The sequence below is a fragment of the Trichechus manatus genome, unplaced genomic scaffold, assembly GCF_000243295.1.
Source record: "Trichechus manatus latirostris isolate Lorelei unplaced genomic scaffold, TriManLat1.0 scaffold00028, whole genome shotgun sequence".
In the NCBI taxonomy this organism is placed as follows: Eukaryota; Metazoa; Chordata; class Mammalia; order Sirenia; family Trichechidae; genus Trichechus; species Trichechus manatus.
In genome coordinates, this window is record NW_004443964.1 from 4171064 (window position 1) to 4185455 (window position 14392).

Below are 14392 nucleotides of genomic sequence, written 5' to 3' on the forward strand. Positions count from 1 at the left end.
CTAGCAGCAAATTCTTAATGACAGAAGACTGGGGGGTGGGGCACTGGCAGTATGTTTTCAGATTCCCCCCCTTCCTTGTTTATCTAGATCAGTGGTTCTCCACGAGGGCAATTTTACCACCACCAACCCCGCCCCCCAGGGGCACTTGGCAGTGTCTGGAGACATTTTTTGTTGTCACAACTGCGGGGGGGCGCGGGACTGGCATTTAGTGGGCAGAGGCCAGGGATGCTGCTCAACACCCCACCATGCCCAAGACAGCCCCAACCACGGAGAATGGGCCTGCTCCACGGTCAACAGTGTCAAGGCTGAGAAACCTTGATCTAGTGGAATGATTTTTTTTCCTCCTTGCTCATCTTGCACTTGTTTTTACAACCATATGTCTCTCACCTTACTAGTCTAAGGCAGTGTTCCTCCAAGTGGGGTCTACAGACCCCCTGCGCCTACCACCTTGTGTTCTGCTTTACCGTGGGCCCACCCTGGGCCTCTGGACTTCATTCTTGGGGTCTGGGGCCCCACCCCTGGCTGATTCCTGGACCCTCTGAAGCTCGAGAGCTACTGCTCTCGGCTGTAGCGACGACTGTTGTCACCAGCCATCTTTGTCATCGTCCCCAGGGACCATTTGATTAACTCATCCTAACAAGAATTTGCTAGAATACAACATTGCATCCCAGTGGAGATGGGGGGCTTAGGACCTCCAGAGGAGAGAAGCCGAGGAGAGTGTTTCCGGAAGCTTCCATGTGTGCTTGTGGTCAGTGTCACGGTGCCTGCTGGTGTGCTGCAGAGCAGTGGGAAGGGTGGGCCTTGTGCGGGAGGGGCGGCAGTGTCCTCCGCCCGGCACAGCCCATCCTTCCAGCAGGGAAGGGTTAACGTGTTCCCAGTGAAAGCAGCCATGGGGCTGTGCTGCTCAGGAGGGAGACCAGCAAGTGCAGCTGGGAACCAATGCTAGCTGCGCCTCCCCTCCCCCGCGCCTCCCCAGGAGGCTGAGATGGGGGAGTAGTGGGAGGGGCCGCAATGTCATTGCATTCATGGAAATCAGCCTGCGAGGACTCGAGCGGCACACGCGCCGGGATCAGCCGGGCAGCGGCTCCAGGGCAGCGGCTCCAGCACCGTCCTCCGCTGCCCCCAGCTGGCCTTCCCCACCAGGACTGCGCCTTCGCCCCTGCTCGCCCGCTCGCCTTTGTTCCCCGGACGCCCCGTTCTCTCCCTGGCTGTGCCGGCACACATGCTGTCTCTGCACCGTCCCTTGCTCCACCCCGTGCCGTGGGGACACCCAGCCGCCTGGGACCGTGGGGCCAGACGCGTCCACCATGGCCTCTGAGGAGGAGCGCGCCGACCTGCCGCTGTGCTGATGGTGCAGCGCAGGGCCGGCGAGGACGCTGGGCCAGCAGGAGAGGGGCCGCGCCTGGGGTAAGAGGCCATGTGGATGGTTCTGTGCTGGGAATGTGGGGGCAGTGTCCGATCTCCATTGTGCTGCCATCAGCCATGTCTCCCACCCAAGGCCCGCGGCAGCGGGTGCTCTGCGTGTCCACCTTTCGGTTCTGTTCCTGCTCTCCTAGCGGTTTTCACTCCTCTGCTGGGTAGATGTTTAGGCATGCAGTGCCGCGTCTTCTAGAACAATTTCAGTGGCCCTGCTTGGGTGAGGTTAGAAATAAGAGGCAGAAGGCAGAGGGCAAATCCAGCGTGACTCTGCCCTTTCTGCCCACCGCGGGACCTTCTGCTGTGCTCATTCAGGGCCTGGGGACATGCTGGGCGCGGGCAGCCCTCTTCCCAGCACACACAAACGGAGCTGAACATCCAATTTGTCCTGAGTCTACTGCAGCTGCCAGCCTGAGGGAGAGTGCTTAAATGCACAGAAGTCAGGGGCTTACAAAGGGCCAGGTACAAGGAGGTTTCAGGATCAAGGGAGAGGACTGACTTCTTAATGCCCTTGTCCATTTGGTTGTGAGAGGGGTGTGGTAGCACAGCTGTGTGGTCTGACAGTGGTGGCCAGCTGCAGCCGAGGGAGGGGACAGCCAGCAGGCCTCACCCTACCTCCCCGCCCCCCACCTCCCCGCATCCTCTGCTCTGTGGGGGGGAGGGGGCCAGCATGGAGGACTTGGGGATCCACTGGCAGTGACTCAGAGTTAAGGTGTCCCCCGCTTTGCTCCAGGAGGCCAGGGAAGAAAATGGTTCCCAGAGCCTTTCAAACAGCGCCGGAGGCCTAATGTGAAGCATCAGTGCTCAGGGGAACGGCTGCAGAAGGGTTTTAGAGAGGATCCAGGTTCTTGAAAGGGTTATGGAGCTTTTCTTGAAAGCAGATGTTAACTTTGTTTTTCTAAAGCAAACTTTTAGGATAAAATTTTATAACGTAGTTTCTTGTACTAACTTAAAATTTGGCCTTATTTCCCTTTGGTTAACTGGTTAAATCATAACATTATGCAAACTAAGTTGTCTAATTCCAGGATTTATTAAATAAAATGTGTTCATTCCCTTCTCTGTGTAAGGAAAACCAAAAAACCCAAACCCACTGCCTTCCAGTCGACTCTGACCTGTAGGGACCTTGACCCCATGTGTGTCAGAGTAGAGCTGTGCTCCAAAGGGTTTTTAATGGCTGACTTTTCAGAAGTAGATCACCAGGCCTTTCTTCCAAGGCTCCCCTGGGTGGTCTTGAATCTCCTTTAGCAGCCAAGCGCATTAACCGTTTGTACCACGCAGTTAAGATGATAAAATGCCTTCCTTTTGCAAGACAGTTTATGGAGCTTTTTAATAGACATTCTCTCATTGGAAAGGGCAGGGAAGAGGACATCCCCATTCCATGCATGGGGAAACCAGGCAGGGAGGTGGCCATTTGCCCAAGGTCACAAATCTACTAAGTGAAAACTGGCACTGAGGAACGAGGTGCAAGCTTTTTAGTTGCCAACCCCTCCTCCCCTCAGCACCGGGCTGTGTCTCAGAATTGAGGAGGCCGGACTTGTGAGGTTAGTTGTTTGAGTCTGAGAATAGTCAGGAAACTTTCTTGAAAAATGCAGAATATGGTAATGAAATCTTTAATGTACTTACAGGTGGGAGAGTGGGTGGTTTTGCATGTAATTGGTCTCCCAAAATTTAGAGACTGCCCACACAAGTAGAAGTAAACTCATCAACAGGTTACTGCCAGCATGTGGGGTTGGGGTCTCAGGCTGCTTGCCCCCTTCCCACCCATTCTCCCCTTGCTGTAGCCTTCACTCCTGACAGTGTCCTGACAGCTGTCCACTGAACTCTGAGCTGTGTTTCTTCTCTAAATGTAAGGTGCCCAGCCATGTGCCCTAATCATGATGGCTTCTTGGGTGTTTTCTTCTGTTGCCTTTTGCCTGAATCTTAGTTGGGTTCTTATCCCTCCCTGTCTTAAAAGTCTGACCTCCTGTATATCTGATGTCAGCGTGGAGTTGAGAGTTTTGTGAATGTTGAAAATTACTCTTCTTGGTGAGAGAAAGAAAAAAAAAAATCCCCCCAAACCAGCCCCTTCCCCAGTAGTAGTGAGAATCTGCAAGAGTTTCGTCGTTATCGTTTAATCCTTGACCGTTTTTTCCTGTCTGTTGCTTTACCTGCAATCCACAGGTATGTCTTCTTATCCTGCATTTTTTTTTTATTTTATTGTTGTACTTTAAGTGAAAGTTTACAATTCGAGTTAGTCTCTCATACAAAAATTTATACATACATTGTTATGTGACCCTAATTGCTCTCTACTGTGACAGCACACTCCTCCTTTCCACCCCTGGTTTCCTGTGTCCATTCAACCAGCCCCTGCCCCTCTCTGCCTTCTCGTCTCAACTCCAGACAGGAGCTGCCCATTTAGTCTCATGTATCTACTTGAGCTAAGAAGCACACTCTTCACGAGTATCATTTTATGTCCCATAGTCCAGTCTAATCTTTGTCTGAAGAGTTGGCCTCAGGAATGGTTTTAGTGCTGGGTTGACACAGAGTCCGGGGGCCATGTTTTCCAGGGTTCTTCCAGTCTCAGTCAGACCATTAAGTCTGGTCCTTTTACTAGAATTTGAGTTCTGAACCCCACTTTTCTCCTGCTCCATCAGGGACTCTGTTGTGTTCCCTGTCAGGGCGGTCATTGTGGTAGCCGGGCACCATCTAGGTCTTCTGGTCTCAGGCTGATGCAGTCTCTGGTTTATGTGGCCCTTTCTGTCTCTTGGGCTGATACTTTCCTTGTGTCTTTGGTGTTCTTCATTTTCCTTTACTCCAGGTGGGTTGGGACCAATTGATGCATCTTAGATGGCCACTCACTAGCTTTTAAAGACCAAAGTATTATCCTGCAACTTTAAAAAAAATAAAATTTAATTGTGTTTTCAGTGAAGGTTTACACAGAGGTTTAGGTTCCCATTCAACAATTTCTACACAGGTTGTTCAGTGACATTGGTTACATTTGTCACAATGCATGAACATTCTCCCGGTGTCCGTTCTGGTGGTTCTGTTTCTTATCCTGCCATTTTTAATTGACGAGATTACCTATTACTCAGGTTATTTGTATTTCCCTCTAGAGTAGAAGCTGTTGTCCCACTTAAAGAGCACCCTGCACAGAGAGCAACCTTTTATTTGCCTTGAGGCCCAGACAGTAAGTGTGCCTTCCACAGCTGCTAAGTGTGGGCTGGGTTAGACCCGGACAGTGTGTCCCAGGGCCCTGAAGTTGACAGTCCCTCGCCGGAGCCCAGAGGTTGGGTTTGGTGCCCCTGCTGTGGGTCCGCACAGCGTCCCGTCCCATCCTGCATGATCCCTCCTTAACGTACTGCCCCGAGATTGTCCACGTGTCTAGACATTTCCTGTGGACTGTTGGCTCCTACTGACAGGACCTGTCGCTCTTCAACAGTGTTGTTTATTGCATGAGTCAGTGATAACACAGTCGGCAAAAAAGATAAAAAGAGGAAGATTAACTAGATGTACAGAGAAAGGAAGGGGCCTGGGTTTGCTGGGCACCTGCGCACGTCAGGTGTTTACTGTCTCCTTCCTGTAACTCAGGGCTGACAGCGAACGGAGGGAAGAAGAGGCCCAGAGAGGCTAGGCGCTTGCCACCACTCTTTCTGGTATGTCCCAGTTTTTCAGATTACAAGCCACCGGGATTTCCTGGGAGACAAGGGGATCACACCATAGGGTGTTCAGAGTGAGGCGGCTTTGTGTAGGATTAACTAGTAGGGTCCCCACACGTGCGTGTCAGTGGGCACTGGATGGTACCACCTGCACGCCTGCCCTTCACCCTGCGGCCCCTTTGTTCTCAGGCTTTGGGTTGATGCTTCTTAGTTGGAGAAATGTGGCCCTTGCCAAGCGGGCGGTTTCCGCATTTGCACTCTTGAAGGCAGCGGGGCTGCTTGTCAGTAGCTGGCTGTTTCTATGGAGTATGGAGCCTGGGGCTCTGTGTCACCGTTGCTGCTGCAGGGAGCAGGGCCGAGGTTCAGAGTTCACAGCCCGTCCAAATCTGAGGGCTTCGGCAGGTCTTCCCTGGTGGCAGGCCCACGGTAGGCTGGAAGGGGTCATCTGTGAAGCATATTTGAAGTAAAGATGACCCCTTTGGCCTGGGGGGAGACTTCGAGACCTTCTCTTTTGTGTATATTCATCTCTCCACAAATGAGAGATGGGGACGGCCTTTAGGAGGATGCTGGGCCCACTTTTCAGTTACTGTGTGAACGCTTCCCTGTTGTGCCAGGTTTAACCTGGAACCTTCCCTCCATTTGGAGGGCGGTTAACGACTGTGGTAGAAAACAGAAAGAAGGTGGAGGCTTACTGTAATGCTCGCTCAGCAGAGGGCTCTGGTGGCAGGAGGATGGCCTCAAAGGCAGTGTCTTGGTCTTAAAGCACACCTACAATTTGGGTCCCATGTTCCGCACGGGAATTTGTGGCTGACAGCCACCGGGCTGCTGCTGAGCATAAGCTCCTGTGGGAAGAACTGCTTTTCCCATGTAACCTAATGGTGTGTTGCTGGGGATCCGCCGCGGCTGGGCAGTGTTGGCGGCAGGTCCACAGGAGCCTGCAATGTGCTTCTGTACAGTCCCCTGGCTGGGTGAGGGGACGCAGCCCCTTTAAGACAATTCTCCTTTGTACGCCCTGCATGGAGCCTGTTTCAGCCGGGGGTTGCTGCCTCCAAATGCTAAAATCTGCAGAGCTGCAGCCAAATAAATAAACACCCGCCAGCTGCCCTCGTGTGGCTCTGCTATTCACCGTGAGCACAAAGGCCCCTTGTTATTGTAGCTGCTCTAATCCCTTCATTAAATCGAAACCCTGGAAAGGCATGGTAAGGGGGCTGGCATTGGACTCGGCCCCTGTGACTCCAAGCAGGACACTTTGTAAATGAGCCTTTGCAGGAGGAATTCCTTAGGTCTGGCCTCCCTGGTCCTGCCGGCCCTGGGGAAGGCCAGGAGATGGCTGGGCCACCTGCGAGCCCACGGGAGCTGCGTGGTGGCAAATCTGTTCTCTCCTGCCCACTTTGTGCTCAGGCTGGTGGCGGGGCACCCGGGGCAAACCCGCCGCCCTCCCCCGCTGCCATGCTCTTAAAGAGAACAGGGCTTACTGCTTCCCTGGCAGAAGCCTGGCAGCAGCACATGGCCGCGGGGGGAGGGAGGAGTTGTTTGTTGCTCTGCCATCTGGCCCATACGATTAACCCTAACGGCTACGCAGAAAAGAAGCCACACAGATAGGTGCCCTGTCCGAGTGCGGATGTTACCTTCCCCCAGACGCCTGTATATGAATCATCTCTGAGGGCCAGGTCTCCTTCCTGTCCTGGGCTGGGGTCTTCTCGGGGTCCTCAGGACATCAGCCAAAACTGTAGAAACCCACCCTTCCTTGGTTTCTCCAGCAGAAGTCTGGAGTCTTTATGGTGTTGGATGAAATCAAACATTTTGTCTTTGGAATGTTTCTTTTTCTCATGGGCACGTGAGGGTGAAGGCTTGGATTGAAGAATTTGGTGTTGCAGTGATAAGTTCCATGTGGAGGAGAAAACACAGTTCTTAAAATGCTAGATTTTTCTTCCTTCAAATAAAGCAAAATTCCCTTAGGAAACGGAGATCTAGATTGGCTTTTTGTTGTTGTTTGTTTTTAAGTTCTTGGATGATTTGTTGAACCAAAGGGAAGCAGCATTGTGGCTTCAAGTTGCTAACTATGGAACAAAAAAGTAACTTAGAAATGATGTGGTTAGTGTCAGGAGACTAGAGCAAAATAAATGTGAATAAGTGGATTGTTTATTTGCACTGCAGATTGGCTGGAAGCCTCCCAGTCTGACCCCTAGGATAGAGGAGGCCTGTCTCTCCTAGCAGCCGCATGTTACTTTCATTTTCCATTTTTAAATTACAGTAGTACATATACGTTATTTTTAAAGCAAATACCCAGCAGTTCTTATGCCCCATCTCATTTTACTCCCAGACCCACTCCCCAGAAGCTACCACTGTTAGTGAGCTTTTTCTGGCTTTAGATCTCCCGGTGGGTGCTGCCAAATTCATGTTTCCTATTCTGATACCACTGATTATTTTGTCAAAGACTCTGTCCCGACTTTCTCCTCGGACGGATGAGGATAAAGCTTGCTGACATGATTGTCTGCCTTCCCCCTCTCCCTGTCCATTTTGATAGCTTTATCACAATTTTGAGTTCTTTGTTTTTGTCTTGGAAACCTTCATAAATATGAGTCCCGGTGGCACAGTAATTAAAGCACTCACCTGCTAACCAAAAGGTCGGTGGTTTGAACCCACCGGCCGCATTGTGGGAGAAAGATGTGGCAGTCTGCTTCTGTAAAGACTGACAGCCTCAGAAACCCTTTGGGGTAGTTCTGCTCTGTGCTGTAGGGTCACTATGAGTTGGAATGGACTGGACAGCGGTGGGTTTGGTTTTATTTTACCCTAAAAGCCTCCGTAAATAGATTTAAAACTTCTCTTTCTTGTCCATCATCTGTCTCCTAGCGGTCCCTCCTGACTCCCCGTTTTGTAAGAGGAAGCTGTGGGCACCCCTCCTTTTCTCTCCACTGGCCTCTCTTCCCGCCCTCCCAGCCTTCAAACTGGTCAACTCTGCTTTCACTTCACAATCAGAATTGGTAACACAACTTTTGTTCTTTAGCCTAGGTTGGTCTTTTATGCTTTGTCCACAGGCTGAGTCTAACTGTAAAAACCAGCAAACAGTGCTGTTATAAGAAGGTAAACAGTGCTCACTGCAGGCCCCAGCTGCGAATGAAGTTCTTTCTCTGTGCTTCCGATCCCACTCAGAGGAAGCGGTGCCTAGCGTCAAGGTCAAGTGGAGACTGCTCAAAATCTTGCCACAGTGTGGCTTTCCTCATTTATATGTTGATTTCCTTTGGTTTTTGTTTTTCCTGTTTCCAATTGCCTTTTAACCTTGTTGGGAAGAGGCTGAATACCACCTTCTCATATTACAGATATTTCTAAGCCACTTTCTCATTCGTTCCCTTGTTTGAAATCCATTTTATTTTTTTTGACGGCTTCGTGCCCCCATCAGGTCTCACGTCCATCCTGTCCATCCCGTGTGAGTGGGTGTAAGCCGGGTGTTGGTTACCCTTAGGCCCCTGAGTCGGTTCCCTTGTTCCTGTAGCCACATCTTCCTCTTCTTGAAGTGACTTCTCGGGAGAAAGCGCGTGGAAGATGAACTTAGTCCTTCTGTGTCTGAAGTGATTCTGTTTTGCTCTCCCATGTGTCTGAGAATTCTACGGCCCAGATGATTGTCATTTGGAACTTTGAAAGCCCCTTTCCACTGTCTTCCAATACCACTGTTACCCCTCGCGACACTGGCAGCTGCTGCTTCCTTTGTTGGTGGTCGGACCCCCCCTCTCCACCCTGTAGAGGTTTAGGATCTTCTTTAATCTTGGCTTCTGAATTTTTACTATTACGTTTCTCTGTAGGATTAAAAAAAAAAAAAATTGTAGCCTGAATGAGTTGATGGACACTTTCAATTGTGCTTATAGTTTCATTTTCAAGTCATTTTGTTCTTTGTTCTGCAAGAGTGCCCTAACTTTTTTCCTTATTTCGGGAGGTGAAGCGGCTGTTTAATTCCAAGAGCTTATTCTTCTTCTCTGATTGTTCCTTTTTCAGAGTTTCCTGTTCTTGTTTTCTTTTTTAAATGGTTTATTGTGTTTTAGTGAAAGTCCTGTTCTTTTCTTTTGTTTCCGTAATTATCCCTGTTTGCTCCAGGGTTGGTTTTTCTGTTTCCTGTCTTGCTCTTTCTCATTTATGCTATAGGTTTCCCTCTAGTAGCCGATGATCCTAGGTTATCTCTGTAAGTGTAAGGAAGAAGCAGTAGCTAGGTGAAGTAGAAGCCCTGTGTGTGCGGTGGGGCTTAATAGTAAGTAAGGCTTTGCTCTGGGTGAGAGGCCAAGAGCCTACTTTGCTATAGGGTAATATTAGGTCTCCTAAATGTTAGAATGGAGAGCCCCTGGGGTGTATAAAGGGTTAACATGTTTGACTATTAACTGAAAGGTTGGAGGTTCAGGTCCACCCAGAGGCACCTTGGAAGGAAGGTGCCAATTTACTTCTAAAAAAATCAGCCATTGAAAACCCTGCGGAGCACAGGGCTATTCTGACACACGTGAGGTTGCCATGAGTTAGGGTTGACTCGATGGCAACTGGTCAAATGTTAGAATATAGAGAGCTTTGCCCTGGGCTGTCTCACCAGAAAGTCAGTTCCATTCTTTTGTTTTTACCTGATAATAAATACATATTCAGAATCTTTTATGTACTAGGCACCTTGCTAAAACCCGGTGCCGCAGAGTCCATTTTAACTCTTGGCGACCCTATAGGACAGAGTAGAACTGCCCCATAGGGTTTCCAAGGAGCTGCTGGTGGATTTGAACTGCTGACCTTTTGATTAGCAGCCAAGCTCTTAACCACTGTGCCACCACAGACATCATCGTTGACAAGGCATTGCAAGGTCCCTGCCCTGTGGAGTTTACATTCTAGAAGTATCAGCACTTCCTCTCTGGAAATCTGTTGAAATCTCTTCTGATGACCCCTCTCCCGTGCTCTTTGATGTTGTAGATTTATGTCTTTTGCTATTTTTTTAATACTAGTATCTTGGAAGGGAGGCTTACAAGGGGTACTTGGATTTACCATATAGAAACTAGAGTGTGGCCCTCTAGAAAAGCTGTCACATGTGGATACTAATCCAGAATTGTTGGTGCTTAGATTCTGAAAGGAAAGCAACCACAGAGCCTTTCCAGTTTAGCGTGATCCCAGTTGGGCTCTCAGGGCACACGGTAGTCTTGAGATAGAAACTGTTCTACGTGATGGTTCTTCATCAGCCTCGTTATGAGGATCTTGAATTTAGTCTTAGCTCTACTTGGATAAAGAGACTTGTTGATGATCTGATTAAACCAGTTTCTGTAGTGTTAAAATCAAAGACCAATTACTGATCCTCCCCCATGGAATAGCTATTTTAAAAAGTGGACTGTTGCCCCAAATTTTCACAAGTTGTTTTAGAATGAATATGTGTCTCCTAGAACCTCAGAAAATTAATTTCTTAAAGGGATTGTCTTGTCTTCATGGGCTAGAAATATTTCTGGTAAACTTGGAATGATATCCTTTAAGCATGATGTCCTTTTCTCTAGAGTAGGAGATGTATCAGTAGAGTTCGTGCTGGGTTTCAAAGTAGTTTTTACTCTAAATAGAGTTAATTTGCTGCTAGCCTAAATTTCTCCTGAATTCTCAGCTCAGCAGCTTACAGAGGTGCCAGTACCTGCAGGAGGCCTTTGACAATGGTGCCGGGAGGCTCAGGGGGACACAGTTCAGGGCCACTGCTCGGAGGAGGACGTGAGTGGGATTTAGGGGGTCTGTTGGAATATTTGGGGGTTCATACAGAACTCACAAGAGTGGCTGTCTCTTTCAGCCTCTAGAGAAGTAGTGTTTTTTGTCTACAGGACTCCGTGTGTTGGATGGGCTGTGAAATCCATCTAGTGCGTTCCAACCACTGTTAAAACGTCAACCAACCGAAGATAGAAGCGTGTTTCACATGATAGTATTGTTTCTGATATTTTGTGTATGGACGATTGGGTTGTGACATAAGACACATTTCTTACTGTGGGGCTTGGACAAGTTTAAAAAGCACTTTTCTAGAGAAGACTGGGGAATAGCTGGGAAAAAGGAAGAAGCCGCTTTTCTAAGTAGATGATTAGCCCATGCTGTAGGCTTAATCGGAAAGCCTGGTGGCACAGTGGTTAAGAGCTGTGTCTGCTAACCAAAAGGTCGGCAGTTTGAATCCACAAGCCACTGCTTGGAAACCCTACGAGGCAGTTCCGCTCTGTCCTGTAGAGTCACCATGAGTCGGAATCTACTCAACGGCAATGGGTTTGGTTTGGTAGGCTTAATTGTGGTCTAATGCTTCTACCCTCTTGGTTACCTTCAGTGATGTTTATGAAATACTGGGGGAAAGTACCTCTTCCCTGAATGTAATAGACTAAATTTCACAGCCACAAGTGGGGAGTATGTCCCAGCTGTGCTCAGGCAGTGATGTGACTCCAGCTCTGAGTGCTGTCCGCTAGAAACAGAGTGCGAGCTGCCGATGCGTTTTGTTTTCGAGTAGCCCTGGGGAAATCAATTAACACACTCATTTTATTTAATCATTACATCCAATTATTATGATTTCAGTGTATGTTGTTGGGCACTGTCGAGTCAATTCCAACTTACAGCGACCCCGTGTGACAGAGTAGAACTGCCCCATAGGGCTTTCTTGGCAGCGATCGTTTTTCTGTTGTTGTTGAGAATATACGCAGCAAAACATACACCAGTTCAAACGTTTCTACGTGTACAGTTCCGTGACATTAATCACATTCTCCGAGTTGTGCGTCCATTGTCACCCTCCACTTCTGAGTTGTTCCTCTCCCTTTAACATAAGCTCATTGCCCTCTAAGGTTTGGCTGTAATCTTTACGGGAGCAGATCGCCAGGTCTTTTCTCCTGGGGAGCCGGTGGTGGGTTCGAACCACCAACCTTTTGGTTAGCAGCCAAGCACTTAAACCATTGCACCACGAGGGCTCCTTTTTTAATGTGTAATCAATATAAAACATTAGCGACAGTTTACCCTTTTTTCGGTACACAGTCTGGTGTGTATTTCACACTTGCAGCATACCTCAGGTGAGGCTGGTCACATCACAGGTGCTTAGTGGCCACCTGTGGCTCTTGGCCCACTGTCACACAGTGGGGCTGTAATGCAGCCGCCTGCTGGACAGACAGAAAGGTGTGCACCCTGCTCTGGGGACTTTGGCCACGGAGGAGGGAAGAAGAGCTGATACTGAGCTCCTTCTAAGCCCCAGGTAGGGTTTGAGGCGCATCAGTTAGTCTGTTCTATTTCATCCTCACAGCAGCCGCATGAGTGAGAGATGTATCCCCACCTTATTGATGGTGAAACTGGCTCAGAGAGGTGAAGTCAGTTGCCCAAAGTCACCTAGCCAGTACGGGGTAGATTGGGGCTAGCGTGTGAACCCAGGTTTGCCCGATTTCAACCCGTCCTTCCCACTTGGCCAGTGACTTCCCACAGCACATTCAGAAGGGTCATCTAAGAGGGCTTTCTTCCTAGAGGGGAGGAGTTGGAACACTGGGGGGACGCAGACGAGGCGCATGGTGGACTGTGAATGGCACAACTTTGGCTGGCGATGAGCTCATTTCAGAGCATCATTCCAACAGCGTGGAAGGGTGTTAGGCAGCAAGGAGAAGCCTCCGCAGTCCCACGGCCCAGAACTAAGCTTTCTCTACGTGTGGTCTCCTTCCCCCACGGAAATGGCACAGAGCTGTTCACAGAGCTTGCAGCTCACCCCCTCCCCAGGTAAGGGTTTTGTGGGCATCTTCCCGTGTTGGAGTTGAGCCCCCTGAGGCCGTGCTGGTCCTTTCTGGACGATAAGGGAGGCAGGGCCTGAAGTCCCCCAGCTGTGAGAGTTTGTGAAAAACGGGGAGGCACTCAGCCAGCAGTCTTCCTCTCCCGCTCAAAGCTGACCTGACGAGGCTGTAAGGCTGTCTTCTCTCTCTTTTCCCTTCTAAGCGTTCTTTTCTAAGAGCTCCTCGCTGTGACTTAAGGCCTTTCCTCTCTCTGGTAAACCTGAAAATGGACCAGAACTATTCTTAGCAGTTGGTTATTTCTGAAACTGGCTTCTGGCGTCTTTCTCAGTATCTTTCTCCTTTTGTGGCATCTGGATTTCCAATGGTGTCTTTGTTTTTGCTGAGATAGAAGCTCTGCTGTAACAGTTCTCTCTCTGTCTCTCTCTCTCTAGTTCCCAGTGACCTGACTCCAGAGGAGCGCCAGGAGCTGCAGAACATCCGCCGCCGGAAGCAGGAGCTGCTGGCCGACATACAGGTAGGAGGGCGGTGGAGGCCTTCCTGACACACACGGAGCAGCCACACGTTTGTGTCTGGGTGGGAGTGTGTCCTGCACAGAGTATCTTCTCCATACTTTCCTGGCCTGCTCTCACTGCCGTTGTGAGCATGGGGTAGGTTTGATAATCACCTCCACTTCCCGTGAGAACATGGAGTCTCAGGAGAATCACACAGATGGCCAGCTGTTGGAGCAGAGTGAAGCCCACGTCTCCTGCCTCCTGAGCCTCCTTCTCGCTGCTGGTTGCCCAGTGCATGCTGGGAGTGGGGAGAGAGGGCCTAGGACATGAGCGCTGGGCTCTGCCGCGTACTAGTCTGGTGATCTCAGAGGGAGAATGCTGAGTTCTTTGAATTTCGATTTCTTCTTTTTGTAAGCTATGTATGAAAATACCTGCTTCACAGGTTGTTGTAAGGATTAAATGACTTAATATTTATAAAGGTCTTAGCATAATTTCTGGTCCCTAAACAACAAACAACAACCCATTGCCATCAAGTGGATTCTGACTCACAACTGCCCCAGAGGGTTTCCAGGGAGCGGCTGGTGGATTCAAATCGCCAACCTTTTGGTTAACAGCCGAGCTCTTAACCACTGCGCCGCCAGGGCTCCTTCTGGTCCCTAGGAGATGTTTTAATCAGTGATAACTATTTTATTAATATTTTTCGAAGTTCCTTTTCAGAACTGCCAAACTTCATAGGAAATAAGTTATAGTAGTCACTGGTTGGATTATTCTAGCCCTTGACGTGGCAAATATTAGTCTGCTAGAATTCTTGGTAAAACCTTTGGGAGCTCAGGGCCAGGGAAAGGGAGGAGGCTGGCCTGTAACCACTAAGTGGCAGTGTGGAGAGGAAAAACTTTACTTGCTCCAGTTGTTGGTTTGAATCTGTTTTGGTAGTTTTCACTAATTACTGGATTCCTGTTTCACTGGTAAATGCTAGGCAAGTTTAGCAGTCCCTCTGTTCTGAGGGCAGGCTTGCCAAGGGTAGGGAGGATGGCAACGGAAAGGCCTTGTACTGGCAGTCCCTTGACTAGCCACTAAGGGGCATTGTTGGCCCAGTGAACTATTGCTGGCCCAGCAGCCTGGGAGCACG

At 49.5% G+C, this 14392-nt stretch overlaps 1 protein-coding gene across 5 annotated transcripts in view; it reads left to right on the forward strand.

The window, feature by feature from the left end:
* Positions 1 to 14392, forward strand: part of CYTH1 (cytohesin 1) — a 96086-nt gene that overhangs the window by 57619 nt on the left and 24075 nt on the right. For all 5 annotated transcript variants that reach the window (XM_023729206.1, XM_023729208.1, XM_023729205.1 and 2 more), the window contains one exon: positions 13204 to 13286. In XM_023729206.1, the coding sequence (XP_023584974.1) occupies positions 13204 to 13286 (83 nt within the window). Of the gene's footprint in view, positions 1 to 13203; positions 13287 to 14392 lie in introns of those variants that run through there.